The 13,523-nt window shown below is 35.9% G+C and overlaps 2 protein-coding genes across 2 annotated transcripts; one reads left to right on the top strand and one right to left on the bottom strand.

Moving 5' to 3' along the window:
- Positions 1-6: 6 nt before the first annotated feature.
- On the bottom strand, positions 7-13,082 carry LOC117792287 (peroxidase). The gene is made up of 10 exons (XM_034632351.1): positions 12,560-13,082; positions 8,158-8,316; positions 5,649-5,731; positions 4,363-4,453; positions 2,679-3,067; positions 2,437-2,610; positions 1,155-2,085; positions 812-1,090; positions 650-746; positions 7-437 (listed from the first exon to the last, which is right to left on the bottom strand). Exons 1-10 carry the CDS (start codon positions 12,568-12,570, stop codon positions 390-392), a joined length of 2,262 nt encoding a protein of 753 aa, XP_034488242.1. The 5' UTR covers positions 12,571-13,082; the 3' UTR covers positions 7-389.
- LOC117791989 (bifunctional arginine demethylase and lysyl-hydroxylase psr-1) lies at positions 5,941-7,683 on the top strand. Its single transcript, XM_034631939.1, has 5 exons — positions 5,941-6,132; positions 6,685-6,876; positions 6,929-7,240; positions 7,300-7,429; positions 7,494-7,683. The coding sequence occupies exons 1-5, from the start codon at positions 5,941-5,943 to the stop codon at positions 7,577-7,579; spliced, it is 912 nt and encodes a 303-aa protein (XP_034487830.1). The 3' UTR covers positions 7,580-7,683.
- Positions 13,083-13,523: the final 441 nt, after the last annotated feature.

The raw sequence follows: 13,523 nt of genomic DNA, 5'->3' as shown, positions 1-13,523 counted from the left end.
CGACTTTTTCAATTTTATTTAAATGGTAAATATTTTGCATTTATAAAACCTACAGCAAAATATAATTAATGATTACATAAGGCCTTCGGTGTTTTGAATGACCTTCATTAACTTATCCTGTATTTTTGCTATATTAAAAAAATACATATATACAGAAATTATGGATAATGCATGAAAATGTTGGAAATATCTAATTAAAATGGCAGTGTGAAATTAAAACTGACTGTTTTCAGAATCATTTTTACAGCAGAAATTTTGTGGTAGCGATGTGAGACTAGAAGTAGATTAAAGAGACTAAATGGCAAAGAATAATAGAATGGATATGGAAAAGTATGAATAAGAATTTCAAATTTGTGCGGTGTGCATAAAAATAATTCAGCATATGAACATTACTTCCTGAAGTTAAGAATTGTGTCGGGGATTTCGTTAATGTAGTTCTGAAAATAAAAAAAATACACATACATATTTTGTTTACAACGAAATTAAACAAGTATAAAAGCTAAAATCGAGGTGCTCGACTGTAAGATACCCAGTACTCAAATATTCGCAAATTATTCAAAATTATTATACGGACGAACAGACATTTTAACAAATTCAAAAGCCTCTGTACCCTTTGGGCACTGGACTATAATTTCCGAGTTTTACTTACATATACAGACGGGTCCAAGCCGTGACTGCCAAAGTCTGCCCACTTGCTTAGATCAATGGAGGGTATAATGCCGCTCTTGCATGGCACGCGTGGATTGCTATTAGAAAAATGTAATAAAATTAATAATAATAATCAAATGTTAGACAAAAGAATTTGATTTACATTTCATGATCCGGCAAGACCATGGGGTAGATCTGCACTGTATCAATTAAATCGGTATTATCGCAAATTAAACGTGAAAGCTTCGCTTTGCGTATCTCCTGCAGCTGTTCGGGTGTAAATGACGAAGGCTGATTCGGTAATTCATACCAGAAGCGGTCGCCGCGACGTAAGTAACTCATCTGTGTGGCAATAATACAGGCAAAAGTTGGTCCCAACATGGAACCAGGTAATGATTTTTCAGACACACCGCCAGACCACAAATCAATGTCAGCAGGATTTCTAAAAATGTCAAAAGTTTAGTGAAGAAAATATTGGGTTTCATTCCTTTCCAGTCCGTACTTACTCAAATATGCTGCCATAGCGTAAAACGGTTTCATTCGGCATGGAGCCATACATTTCATCCCATGTGCTTGAGGTTGGCAATCCGCAGAACTTACGGAACTCCATATAGCCGGGTATGCCAAACTCACGGCCACGCTGCATATTGAATGACACCAAGTCCATGCCGAAGCGTGCACCCTCCTTCTTAAAAAGATGATTGGTAACTTCCTGGGTAATCGAGTCGTCCATGGCTTGTGCCACCTGATTCATTAGACCCATAAAGTATTCATCCAGCACCCCAGCTCGATACAAGTCATAAGGACGACGGATTAGATCTGATAAACGCTTGGACGCAATAAATTTGTGGGCCTTAGACCATCGCTCTACCGCAGTGGGCAGTAGAGAATGGCCAAAGCGAAAGGCGGCGCCAGCAAAGGAGTCAATTATGCCAGGATTCACATTTTGGTCATAGCCATCCCAGTAACCATCTTTTTGCAATACCAAACCAAACTTCTCCATTACTTCTTTACCTAGGAGTATAGGCAGAAACTCATTGAATGTTACGTGCTGGACTATGGCAATATTAATTCGTCGCGCTTCCTGGAAAAGCGTCTCGTCATCCCAGTGTTGGTTAACGTGTGCCAGTCCCGTTGCGAGTCGATTGTGCTCTCGTGCCATCAATGTGTGCATACACGTCAATACAAGTTGTTCGTTAACGCGAATCTCACCGCCCTCAAAGCAGTACATGCTTTTATTGGGTCGCGTGCAGCCCTCGTCGGGTATATCTAGTTTAAGTGGTAGTAAATCCTTTAGACCATATTCTTGAAATACGGGATTCATTCGCATCAGACCGCCATATCCAGTTCGCAATTTGCGTGCAAAAGATTCTTTTACACCATAAACGGTGTTGGCATCAATAACACCAGTCAAGGTGTTGAACTGCTGTCGGGAACCTGGAATGGAATAAGGCACATTATCAAGATCACATAGGCTACTGGTGATGGAAAATTAAATAAATATATTATTACATTAAATTGTTTTGTGAAAAGCAGGGACTGCAAATAATAGTTATTTTAATTATTAAAATTAGTTTTAGCTCTGTTTTTCGGTAAAATCATGAAATAATAATTAAATTTCCACTTTTATTTAATAATCATTGTATAACTCTTATTTTCAATTATTAAAATATTTGAACCAAGTGATGTACTTCCAAAATCTAAAAACGTATACGATGTGTGGCTCACAACCTTTTATGTGATACATCACGTTATAGCTTTTGTATAAAAATTTAAGGTTTTACTTACCCAGGCGACAGCCAGGTCGGGGCGATGGAAACCCCCGCACGAAATCTATGCACTTAACATTAAATAAGCGATAAAAGTAATCATCGTCCGGGATGCGTATCTCATTGCAATATGGATGCTTTTGGTGTAGTGCACGCTTACAGCACTCTTCCGGATCATTTCTATTGACAGGATCTGCGTTAAGAGTGATTTAATATTTTAAGTTGCTCGAATTATGAATATAATATTGCTGTGCAACCTACCCAGTGGCGTGCCCGTCAGTGTAAAGTCGTGATCCATGAACTGTCCCCAAGCAATGACCATAACCGTGCCTGCGTGATCGTGATATCCATCATCCGGATGCATTGTACGCGAAACCACGCGAGAAAAGGGCAAATCCCGGCCAGTTACCGAAATGCGGGGTGCGTTGATGCCATCTGCATAGAGCGGACCGATGAGGCGTTGGAAAGGAGAATTCGCAGCGCCCCAGGTGGGATGATCAATGTTATTACAAAGGCCGTCAAAGCGCCGATATTTTCCCGGTCGACACTCAACGCCCGCAAAGAACGGGGGACAGACCTCACGAATAAGCGTTTTAGAAGTGTCAATTGTAGGCAATCCCTTCTCGATTTCCTCATAAGATAAGCCGTACCTGAAAATAAATTTTAAATTAATTAATTTAATGAGAGTGTCAGATATAACTTAATTTATACATTTAGCGTTATTTTGTAAGATTAATGAAAAGTATTAAGAAACTAAAGATTTATAGTCATTAAATTAAATTAATTAAAATTCCATTACTTTCACTAGCGGCTACTAAAGATTTATCTAAAAGAAAAATGTTAAAGTAATCAATATTTACATCAACTTTTAAATAAGCTACAAATTTTACATTTCTCCCATTCTCCCAACTTAAGAGGTTTTTAGGGAATCGATCTTGTGAGTTTCTTCTTAAAAATCTGCATTGTATTGAAAAGCCATAATCACAAGATTATACAACTTTAATTGCATTGTCGACAATCTTCTAAACAAACTTGTATTTGTTTTGCCATTGGTGTCGGATGAGCTGATCGCAATGGAAGAGGAAGTCATGTATGCTGCCGAAGACCCAAGCTGCGATTGTAATTGCAAAATTTACTATGATCCACACACAGCCTTGCCAACCTGCTTACCGCCAAAAAACTAGTACTATTCGAAACTACAAAACTTGTAATACTCTTTTATATTTTCAGCTGCATTCTTAACATATCCAGTACCCATTTAAAATTGTCTATAAAATTATTTTAATACAATTGACATCTATCCACATAAGGTGCAAATAATGTTGGTTTGCACTTTCGTTTATAAAACTATAGTATACCAACTTATGTTTGTCATCCTTCAAGTAAATATCTGATTTAAATATTTAAGACCAGTGAATAGTGTATTTTATTTTCGAGCACACTCGACTTGCGCAGCCTTACTTGTTAAGTTTTAGTGTGCAGTAGTTACACACTATATGTACACTATCTCTGCCATCCCGAAAGTTGCTTCATTGCATAATTCATGTTTATTTACATTTAACGCAGCGAGTACAACAAATACAACAGTACTAACAAATGTATGTATGTACGTAGACAAGAAAAAATGCAGTTGCACCAGTTGGTCGTTGTAGATTCGGATACACTGTCTGATGCTGGGCTAAACGCAACAGGGTTCAAGTGACTACCATCTCAGACAAAGTAGTCGACAAAAAACTTCATACTGCATTTGTCAATTCCAGTTCAATGTATATTGGCAGTCGCAAAAGTCTGTTAAGAACCTTGAGACCAGTCTCAAAATAATACATTTGACAGCACGATTTAAGTGCCATGCCAAACAATACTTGGAAATCAGTTAAAAGGACTATGGGCGTGACAACATAACTTTCAAATTCGTCTATCGTTCATTAGCGATGCATTTACTTACGTGCGTGCCAACTGAATGGAAATGTCGAGCAAAAGTTCGCCAACAGTGGCCAACTCCTCAGGCTTCCAGTCAGACTTTGGTTGGGCCACATCTGTAGGGGAGAACCAAATATGTTAACTATTGATAGTACTTTCAAAAACTTCACTTCTCAGAAATTTCAAACTGCCATAACTTTGTCAAATCTTAACCGATTTTCTTGCGAAATATCAATTTTATCTTATTTGATTCTGCATCAAAATTTAAATACATAATTTTTTGGCGTTACTGTCCATATTTTCATGCTTTCGGCCACCGCCCACTTTTCCATAACTTCCCGTTGACACTTCTCAGAACTTTCAACTAGCATAGCTTTGTCAAATCTCAATCGATTTCCTTGCGGAATATCAATTTTATCATTATTTGGTCCCTATTTTTATTCTGAATCAAAATTGGAACAATCAATATTTCTTCCTTCACTGTCTATTTTTCCCATAGTTCGATCACTGCCCCTCTCTCCATACTCTTCCCTTGACACTTTTTCATCATCTTCAAATTTTCTTAACTTTGTCAAATCTCAACCAATTTTCTCGGGGAATATAAATTTTATCAGTAATAGGTCCCTTTTTTTATTCTGCATCAAAATTGGAAAATTCAATTTTTATTCCTTCACTGTCTATTTTTCCCATAGTTCGATCACTATCCATCTCTCCATACTCTCCACTTGTCACTTTTTCACCAGCTTCAAACTTTCATAACTTTGTCAAATCTCAACCGATTTCCATGGGGAATATCCGCTATTTTCATTCTGCATCAAAATTGGAAAATTAAATTTTTCTTCCTTTACTGTCTATTTATTCCATTCGATCACTGCCCCATACTCTTCCCTTGATACTTTTCACCAACTTCAAACTTTTATAACTTTGTCAAATCTCAAGCGATTTCCATGGGGAATACAAATTTTGTCATTATTTTCATTCTACATCAAAACTGGAAAATATAATTTTATTGACGACCACTGTCCATTTTCTCCATACCTTCCTTTTGACACCAGTCACAACATTCAATCTGCCATGTCTTTATCAAATCTGAACCAATTTTCTCGCGAAATATCAATTTTACCTTGTTTTGACCTGTGAGTTGATTGTGCATCCATTTTGGAAAATATAATATTTTTACCCTTACTGTCCATTTTCTCCATACTTTCCCATTTGCAAACTGCCATAAATTTGTCAAATCCTTACTGATTTCTTTTGACCTTTTATTTTGTTCTGCATAAATATTGAAAAATATAATTTCTTTTTACTTACGTATACGCTTGCGTGCGTCCATGTAAGCCGTATTGATGGCATCATAGGTAATGCAAGTGCCCGCACCACCGCTATATGGATTCCTGCAAGACATAGATAAGGATATTTATTGGTAATAGCAATTTGTTCCTTTCACATGCTAACCATGTACCATCTGCAGCTGCCACACAGCTTGCGCACTGTCAGATAATCACATTATTGACAGTCTAACGCATTAAGCAGTGAGTTACTTCGAAATCGTCATGCTGGTAGCTTTTTTGCTCAGTTCGATACAAGACTTGGCCGTAGCAACATGGAGAAGGCACGTCACAGGCTGAATAAAATTTTAAGGCAACACAAACGAACTTCGTTGAGTGCAACAATTCAGGAGATGAGACACAGAAACTGTGGGACTTCAAGCCTGATAAAGGTGGCTAAAAGTATTTGGTGGTTCAGTCTAGCCCTATATTTGCTGAACTACTACCACACTGAGTTGCAGGGGCAGGTGAGAAAAATCAGCAAAAAAACATGTAAAACAGAAGATTGCGTAGTATTTAAATATGAAAATATTTAATTAGAGATTCATAAAATTTTTTCATATAAGAGCAGAAATCTTCATAAAAAACATAAACGATAACTAATATTTTTATGTTTGTATTTAAAAAATGAAAAATAAAAGCTATTTTTTAAATTTGTATTTTGGTTATATTTGTCCTGTGATGTATCATATAAAAGGTATTAAGTCACTTATCGTGAATGCTTTAAGATATTTAAAGTTCCCCACTTGGTTCAAAAGATTTTTACATTTACTTTTTATTTATAAAGTTATTTTTAATTTTTATTACAATAATTAAGAAATAATTTTTAATTTGGTTTACTCTTTTCAAAATTGACACATAGAGTTACATAATGATTAAAAAATAAAAATTGAGATTTAATAATTGAATTAAATTATATCATAATTGTATCGAAAAGAGAGCTAAAACTTATTTTAATAATTAAAAAAAAATTATTGCTTGCGATCCCTGCTATAATATGTTACATTCCTCATTCGTAGCGTTGCGCTCTGTCAGTGTCACGATCTTTAAGTTACTTGTTTCGCCCGCCGGAGCGATGTGATTTTTGTTCCAATGTAAAAAGTGTGCCACATCTTAGGGACCTTAGTCCAGCTAAGTTTGAAGCTGATTATGCGTACAGTGGTGCCCCTGTTATTGTCAGTGATGCAACGCAAAACTGGACAGCGACAAAAGTGGGTATAACTTTATTTAACGAAAATACATTCTAACGTTAATTAAGTTTAGATTTTTAGCTACTGGTACTTTCAAAATGCTTACCGTAAAGCTAAGCGCAAGCAACGATTAAGCCGATGTCAGTTTTTGCCCTACAAAACAGGATTCCAGGACATCTACGAGGCCCTGGACATGCCACAAGACCGTGTCGAGTTAGTGGAGGGTGAAGCTCCTTGGTACTTTGGCTGGAGCAATTGCCATGCTGAGATAGCCGAGGAATTTCGAAAACATTATGACAGACCCTATTTTCTTCCCAATAACTCCGAGAACAAAGCTATTGACTGGATTTTCATAGGAACATCAGGAATGGGCGCTCAAATGCATGTAGGTGTAACATTTTCAATTAAAAACAAAAGCAGTACTAAATATCTTGTAACAAACAGATTGATAATGTTCGATTACCCTCTTGGCAAGCTCAACTGGCAGGAAGCAAGCGCTGGTTGCTGGTACCACCACCCGAGTGCTACTTTCAGTGCCGTCGCTTCGAAGTGACTGTGCGACAGGGCGATATCAGTATGCTTAGATGAAACAATATACTTAGTACTTAGAATGCAATCTAGCTTTTATCATCTTTCAGTTAATCTGGATACTAACAGATGGTACCATCAAACCTTTGTACAACCTGGGGCAGTCAGTATCACTATAGGCGCCGAATATGACTAACTCCGATCGAATATAAAAATTAACGAACTATATAAAAATACCTTAAGTAATTTGTAAAATTGGTGAAACCCGTGTCCAATTAAAGTACGGTGAAAAAAAATAAATGTCCGCAGTTTTACCAATTTGTGCACAATGGAAAATTTAAAATGCAACAGAAATAAATGAATGCCTCAAATAGATTTTACAAAATCTCACCATAAAATCGCTCTAAAACAGTCGATTTTCTCACTAAATTTTAGTAAATTGCCCTAAAAACCCCAAAGGTATATTTTAGTTTTTTTAAAAGTATAAGTTTTTAGTATACCTAACCCTGAACATTTTTGTTTTGGGTAATACTTTTTATGTTTAAGAACAATATTTTTCCAAATTAAAATCTATTCTAAATTTTACAACAGTTATATTTTTATGACGTTTTTCTTAAATAGAGAAAATACCTTTTCTGAGACAAAAAATTTTATTTTGATGATGGTGCTGTTAATAATTAGCACTTAGCCATTACAACAGCAGTGACACGTCAAATTAAATTTTAAGACAAAAAGTTAGCTGTCAACTCGTTGCCGTTAGTACGTCATACTTACAACATTCCGCGAAACAAATTCACATTGTAGTCGTAGACTGAGGAACGACCCGGTCCAGCCAGCAACAGGGCACAGTCTGATCCATGTGGAGACTGTAGTTGCTGTCCAAAATGATGATACTGTGCAGCAACAGCGGTCAAGAAGCCCAGAAATAATATTCTGTAAACAAAAATAAGGTTTATTTTACTTTTATCATATATATTCTTATGTCAATTGTTATGCATGAGTATCTGTCCGGAGAGCCCTGCAACTAGACTATATTAACCACAGCAGAAACATATATATAATTACTTTATTTAAGTTATATTGTATTTGGCTTGTTATAGCTGAGAGAATTACGTACCCTGTTTTTAATCAAGTAACTTTGCGTTAACGGGTATTAAGTTAAATGTTTGACAATAGGACAGTGTTATTACTATACTATATATTTTACAGCTATAAGAAAACGTTATTATTAATTATTTCACAGCTATAAGAAAACATATTTTCTGTCAATTGTAAAAGACTTATTATTAGTATTGGCATTGATTGTAAATACTGACAGATGCCACATCAGTGAAAGTAGTTTATTTGTATAGCTTTGCCAGGTAATTGTGTTGCTTTGAGTATTTTATGGAAGAGCTGCAGATCACCCTATGCCGCTTTTATATAGACAAAATTGGCGTACTTAAATCCTTTCACTTTCAATTATACATTCAATTTTTAAGTCTTTCATTTCATTTTCAAGTGAAACGTGGTACTACGAAGATATAACGATTTCATCTCTTTTTGCCGGTTTCTCTTGTAATTTAAGAAGGAAGTAGGGCTGCAGCAAATTTTCGTTAATGACACACTCCGAATCACACTCTTGAAAAAAGATAATACTATCTGAAAACTATTCGTGCCCTTAGTGATTATATAATTTTTTGAATTACGAACCACTTTCACAAAACGCATTTGAAAGAAACACAAATCAAATTGGTTCAAGGTTGCTCATAAATATGTCTCAATGAGTTGCTTGTTCGAACCACTTGCTTTTTCTTTATGTTGTCCAGCCGAATTAATTAGAATGCAGCAAAAGACAGACACCTACGCAGTCACGCCTGTTACTCGAACTGGCCTATACTCTGAGACTTGATTGCATGCATTGAGGCATTGAGGCAGCATTCGACCAGCAAACCCAGACCACTGGGTAAGTCAATTAATTGTTGCTCGCCTTCGGGGCGACAGCTTTTATGAAAGGCGCTCACGCATAGTCAAAAATACCCAACGTCCTCCGGGCTTAAAGCGAAACAAAAAATACATTTTTGTACATTCACGCAACGTTTAATTTTACACCTGCCTGAAAAAGTCAATTATATTTGGTTGGTGTCCGCAGCTAACAGTTTTTATACAACGCACAACTTCAACTTATATAACAATCCTTCCATTTTTCAATAGTAATCTGCATTTATTTAACTCAGCCGCCGTTGAAACTACACTCTTGATCAGACTCGAGCCTATTTGAAATGTATATCTTCAAACCTAAAAATATGTCTGAGACAGAAGTCAGTTGTAAAGCGAAGAACATCCATCCGTAAGTGCTAATTGAAATTTTATGTCAGGCTAGATATCGATATTTCAGAAATCAAATATTTGAATTTTAGAGCACTCCACTAATGAATATGTTTTCACCATACCAGCTATAATATAATAAGCCTTAGTTACGTTGTGGCTTCCATTGTTGTGGCATGATGTTTGCATGATGCCCATCGTAATCTCAATCTCAGCTAGTATTCATAAAAGACTCATATCGTCTAGGCCCTGGGGTGAGCCAAGCACATAGGGTTTTTGTTAAGCTTTGATTTTTCCATTTTGTTGTGATGTTTCTGCTTGCAACATATCGCAGTATTGTCTTTATAGTTTTATGTAGATACATTACTACATAGCAATTTCAATTCAAGTGACGGTGTTGAAATGAGCACATTTTACCGTGATGAATAACTTTTACTTAAAAAGACTCAACTGATGTGTACATTTAATCAATGCTCTAAACTCCGTAATATGTTGAAACATTTTTTTTTGGTTTCTTAAATTATTTATCATTAATTAATTTTAAAAATTTAGTAAATATTATACGTAAAACTTAAATCTTATGATTTATATTCACGCACCTGATAAGCGAATTAAAGAGATCAGCTGCACAATTCATATTCAACTCTCACGGTTCACTTACAAATATAAATAACATTTATTTGACACATATATTTGGAGCGATTTTTTAACTGTGATGAGGATTTCAGGTAATTTTGTTTAATGCGGTATTACAAAGCATCATCAGTAACAAATAGTTTGATGCCAAAAATGAAATAATTCAGTCTGTAAATCAAAAGTAAATGTGGGACCAGACCAACATTCACTTTGAAAATCGAAAAGTCAAGATAGTACTCAAAGCACGTCAATGTCAGGCAAACAAGCAATTCGCTCCAATATATCTGCATTGAAGAAAAAATCACATGATTTGAGTTCCATGCGAATTTAGATGCTGCCGATAGGCAGTGAATTGGAATTATTCGAGTAACTGTTGCGAAACTTATATGCAAAAAGTAAAAAAGGAATAATTTCAAAAACAGTTTCCAATGCTACAATGTCTATTGTTGTTGTACTTGTATTCAGCACGTTAAAATTGGAAAAGTATTGATGTCCAACTAATGTATTGGACATACTCATTATTAATACCTCTATCGACATTTAAAATAATTCTAATTGCAAGAAATCATGCCATTTAAAAATTAGAATAGTTTTTCAAAATTGTTTAAGTGGTAAAAATACAATTTAAAACAACTATTTGCTAAACTACTAGAATTGGCTTTATTTGTGATTTATTTCCAGTGTACCAACTTCACACTGAAGAACTTCAGCCTTGACACAATTTCAGCTCGATGAGCGGTATTACATACATGTCACTGATTTTTCTGACTATGTGTACACTTCTGCAATTTCTTGCCATCTGTGTAAGCCATTTTACCCGCTCTCTAAAGTCACAATTACATTTTCATTTTAAAGTGTTCACACAAACCGGATCTCAGGCAAGTCACGCGGCAGATGCAGCCCAGTTTTAGTTTTAGCTTTAGTTGTAGTTGTAGTTTTAATAAAGTCCAGTCCGGCACCGGCAGAGCAGTTGCAGCAGGAAATCAACATCATTTTACACTTTTGTCTGTTAGAGCTTGTCTTCTACATTTAAGGAGAAAGTAAAGTAAAGTGAGCACACGCAGACGTAGGCGCAGACATTTGATGCCAGCCTGGAGACGAACTGGTTAAACATGAAATTCATTTCAACATCTCAACATCAGGTAACTATTTGGCCAATTATATAACACAAGTTGAACTTTGCAATTGCAATGTTAATGTCCTCACGAGCGTGCGCTTACTGTTTAACCTAATCTTAAGCTCTATCCTTATTTAATGTTTACCACCCTTTTTCTATAGTTAATGATTACCTTTGAGACACAAACCGCTTTCATACAATGTGTACCGTAGAATCACATAAAAAAAAATATAAGGGAATCTACCCGGCTTTGAAAAAAGACAATTCAGTTCCGACCCATCTCTGAATTCAAGATAAGCTATAAAGATCAAAGACCACAATTCTAGCAATATCATTGTTACTAATATTTTCTTTTTATAAAATAAAGTCAAACCGAGGTTAATATAAATAGGTGTGGAAAGCGATATGTGTGAGCAACGAAGCCTTATAAATGTTTAATGTTATTTTTTTTATCATTTTAGGCTCAAATTAAAATTTTTAGCTTAGAGTCGTAATATAATAAATAAACAAATACAAACGATTTCCAAGTTGTTATGTTTAATTGAAGGTAATCAGCTGAACTATTAATGATATCTTAATTAACTAATCATATTTAAAAAATCATAGGTAAAAATTTAAACTAATATTTTGAAGCTGATTATTCACAAATGTTGTAGTTATATAATAAAGGCGTAAAAAAAAATAAAACACAGTTGCTCAAAAGTAGAACTAAAAATTTAGACTGTCGTCTAGACCAAATCTCAGGCATTAAAATGTTTTATTTATTTAACGCCACTGTTGAGCATACAGAAATTTCTCCGAGAATGAGAGCTCGCCAGTCAAGTGACACATACATGTAAAAGAAACGGTAAACTGTCAACAGAAAGTTTTCATAATGAAGCGGCAGGTACATATATACAAAGTACATACAAACAATACATAAAACCAGTAGAAATATTGTACTAGGGTCCGTTGTTCTATATGGAATTCAGCAGAGACGTTTTACGTTCGGCTTGAAATTAACTTGAAGAATTTGAAAAGTTGACGTCCCATTAAAAAAGTAAACTCATGTGCGTCACAGAAAAAAAGATAGAAGTACATTCAAGTAACCGCAACGAACTGAACGAGGCAACATACCTTAAAATCATATTGTTGACGTTGCACGTTGTCACTTGGCTATTGATCGTTGTATGTAGTTGTTAATGACTTTTTTAAATGCGTATTTGCAAATTTGTTTTCGCATGCGAACACTACAGCTGCGATATAATCCAATTATGGTCAGCGAGACGATAAACGATAAAGTGGAACGTGAATCGTTGCGACAGCCCACGCAGTTGTGATGATGATGGTTTCTCGGCTTGGCCTTAATTATTTGTAGTGATAGTTGGCCAAGTTAGGTGCAGCATGCCAGCTGCCACAATTTGACCACTGCGAAGCGCAATCGCCTCCAAGTTTGTTGCTTAAGTCTTTTGTTTTTTGATTACTTTAATTCTTTCTAGCATCCGATCGCTTAAGGGTTTCACTATATTTCTTCAACTTCAGTAATTCACTGCACTTGCTGATCGATTCTTTTCCTTGTGCACACTATGAAAAACAGCCAGCAGTACCGTTAGCTTCAAACCGAGCTGCCACGGCGTGTGTCCATCAAATAACTGAAATCTCCGACTCAATGCTGCCACACAAAACCAAATAACTTACCGACTGGAATACGACTGTGGCTGCGTCAACATCAACGTCTACGTTAGCAGCGCAGCGACGGCGACAACGGCAGCAACAACGACAGCGAACGTGATACCAGACCAACAACAATCAAGCAGCTGCCAGTGAGACCGGCAAAACAAACGAACAAACAACCAAACCAAACGGCGCCATCGAACTTCGTCGATGCAGCGCTGAGCTCAACTTTGTGTTTGGCCTTAAATGTGACGTCTTTGAGTATAAATTTTAGCTGTGAACTAGTATGGCCATTATCAACGTGTGTTGAGTTTACTGTGGTAGCTTTCGTGCAGTGATGTGCCATATAAGGTTTGTTGCCCAAGTCTTTTGTTTTCGTATCAGCTCACATTTGGCATGTAATGAGAAAAATCATTACACCATTTTG

Source organism: Drosophila innubila (assembly GCF_004354385.1).
Source record: "Drosophila innubila isolate TH190305 chromosome 3R unlocalized genomic scaffold, UK_Dinn_1.0 2_E_3R, whole genome shotgun sequence".
Taxonomy (NCBI): Eukaryota; Metazoa; Arthropoda; class Insecta; order Diptera; family Drosophilidae; genus Drosophila; species Drosophila innubila.
This window is presented reverse-complemented; position numbering and strand designations above follow the sequence as displayed.

What these genes read in the sequence shown, in the direction of transcription:
- LOC117791989 (XM_034631939.1), top strand. Translation starts at nt 5,941, where the DNA reads ATGGAGAAGGCACGTCACAGGCTGAATAAAATTTTAAGGCAACACAAA. An exon ending in AAAACTGGACAGCGACAAAA is followed by an intron (nt 6,877 to 6,928) that starts GTGGGTATAACT and finishes AATTAAGTTTAG; the next exon opens with ATTTTTAGCTACTGGTACTT. An exon ending in GAATGGGCGCTCAAATGCAT is followed by an intron (nt 7,241 to 7,299) that starts GTAGGTGTAACA and finishes TGTAACAAACAG; the next exon opens with ATTGATAATGTTCGATTACC.
- LOC117792287 (XM_034632351.1), bottom strand. An exon ending in TCCATTCAGTTGGCACGCAC is followed by an intron (nt 3,068 to 4,362) that starts GTAAGTAAATGC and finishes ATTTATTTTCAG; the next exon opens with GTACGGCTTATCTTATGAGG. An exon ending in ACTGACGGGCACGCCACTGG is followed by an intron (nt 2,611 to 2,678) that starts GTAGGTTGCACA and finishes CTCTTAACGCAG; the next exon opens with ATCCTGTCAATAGAAATGAT.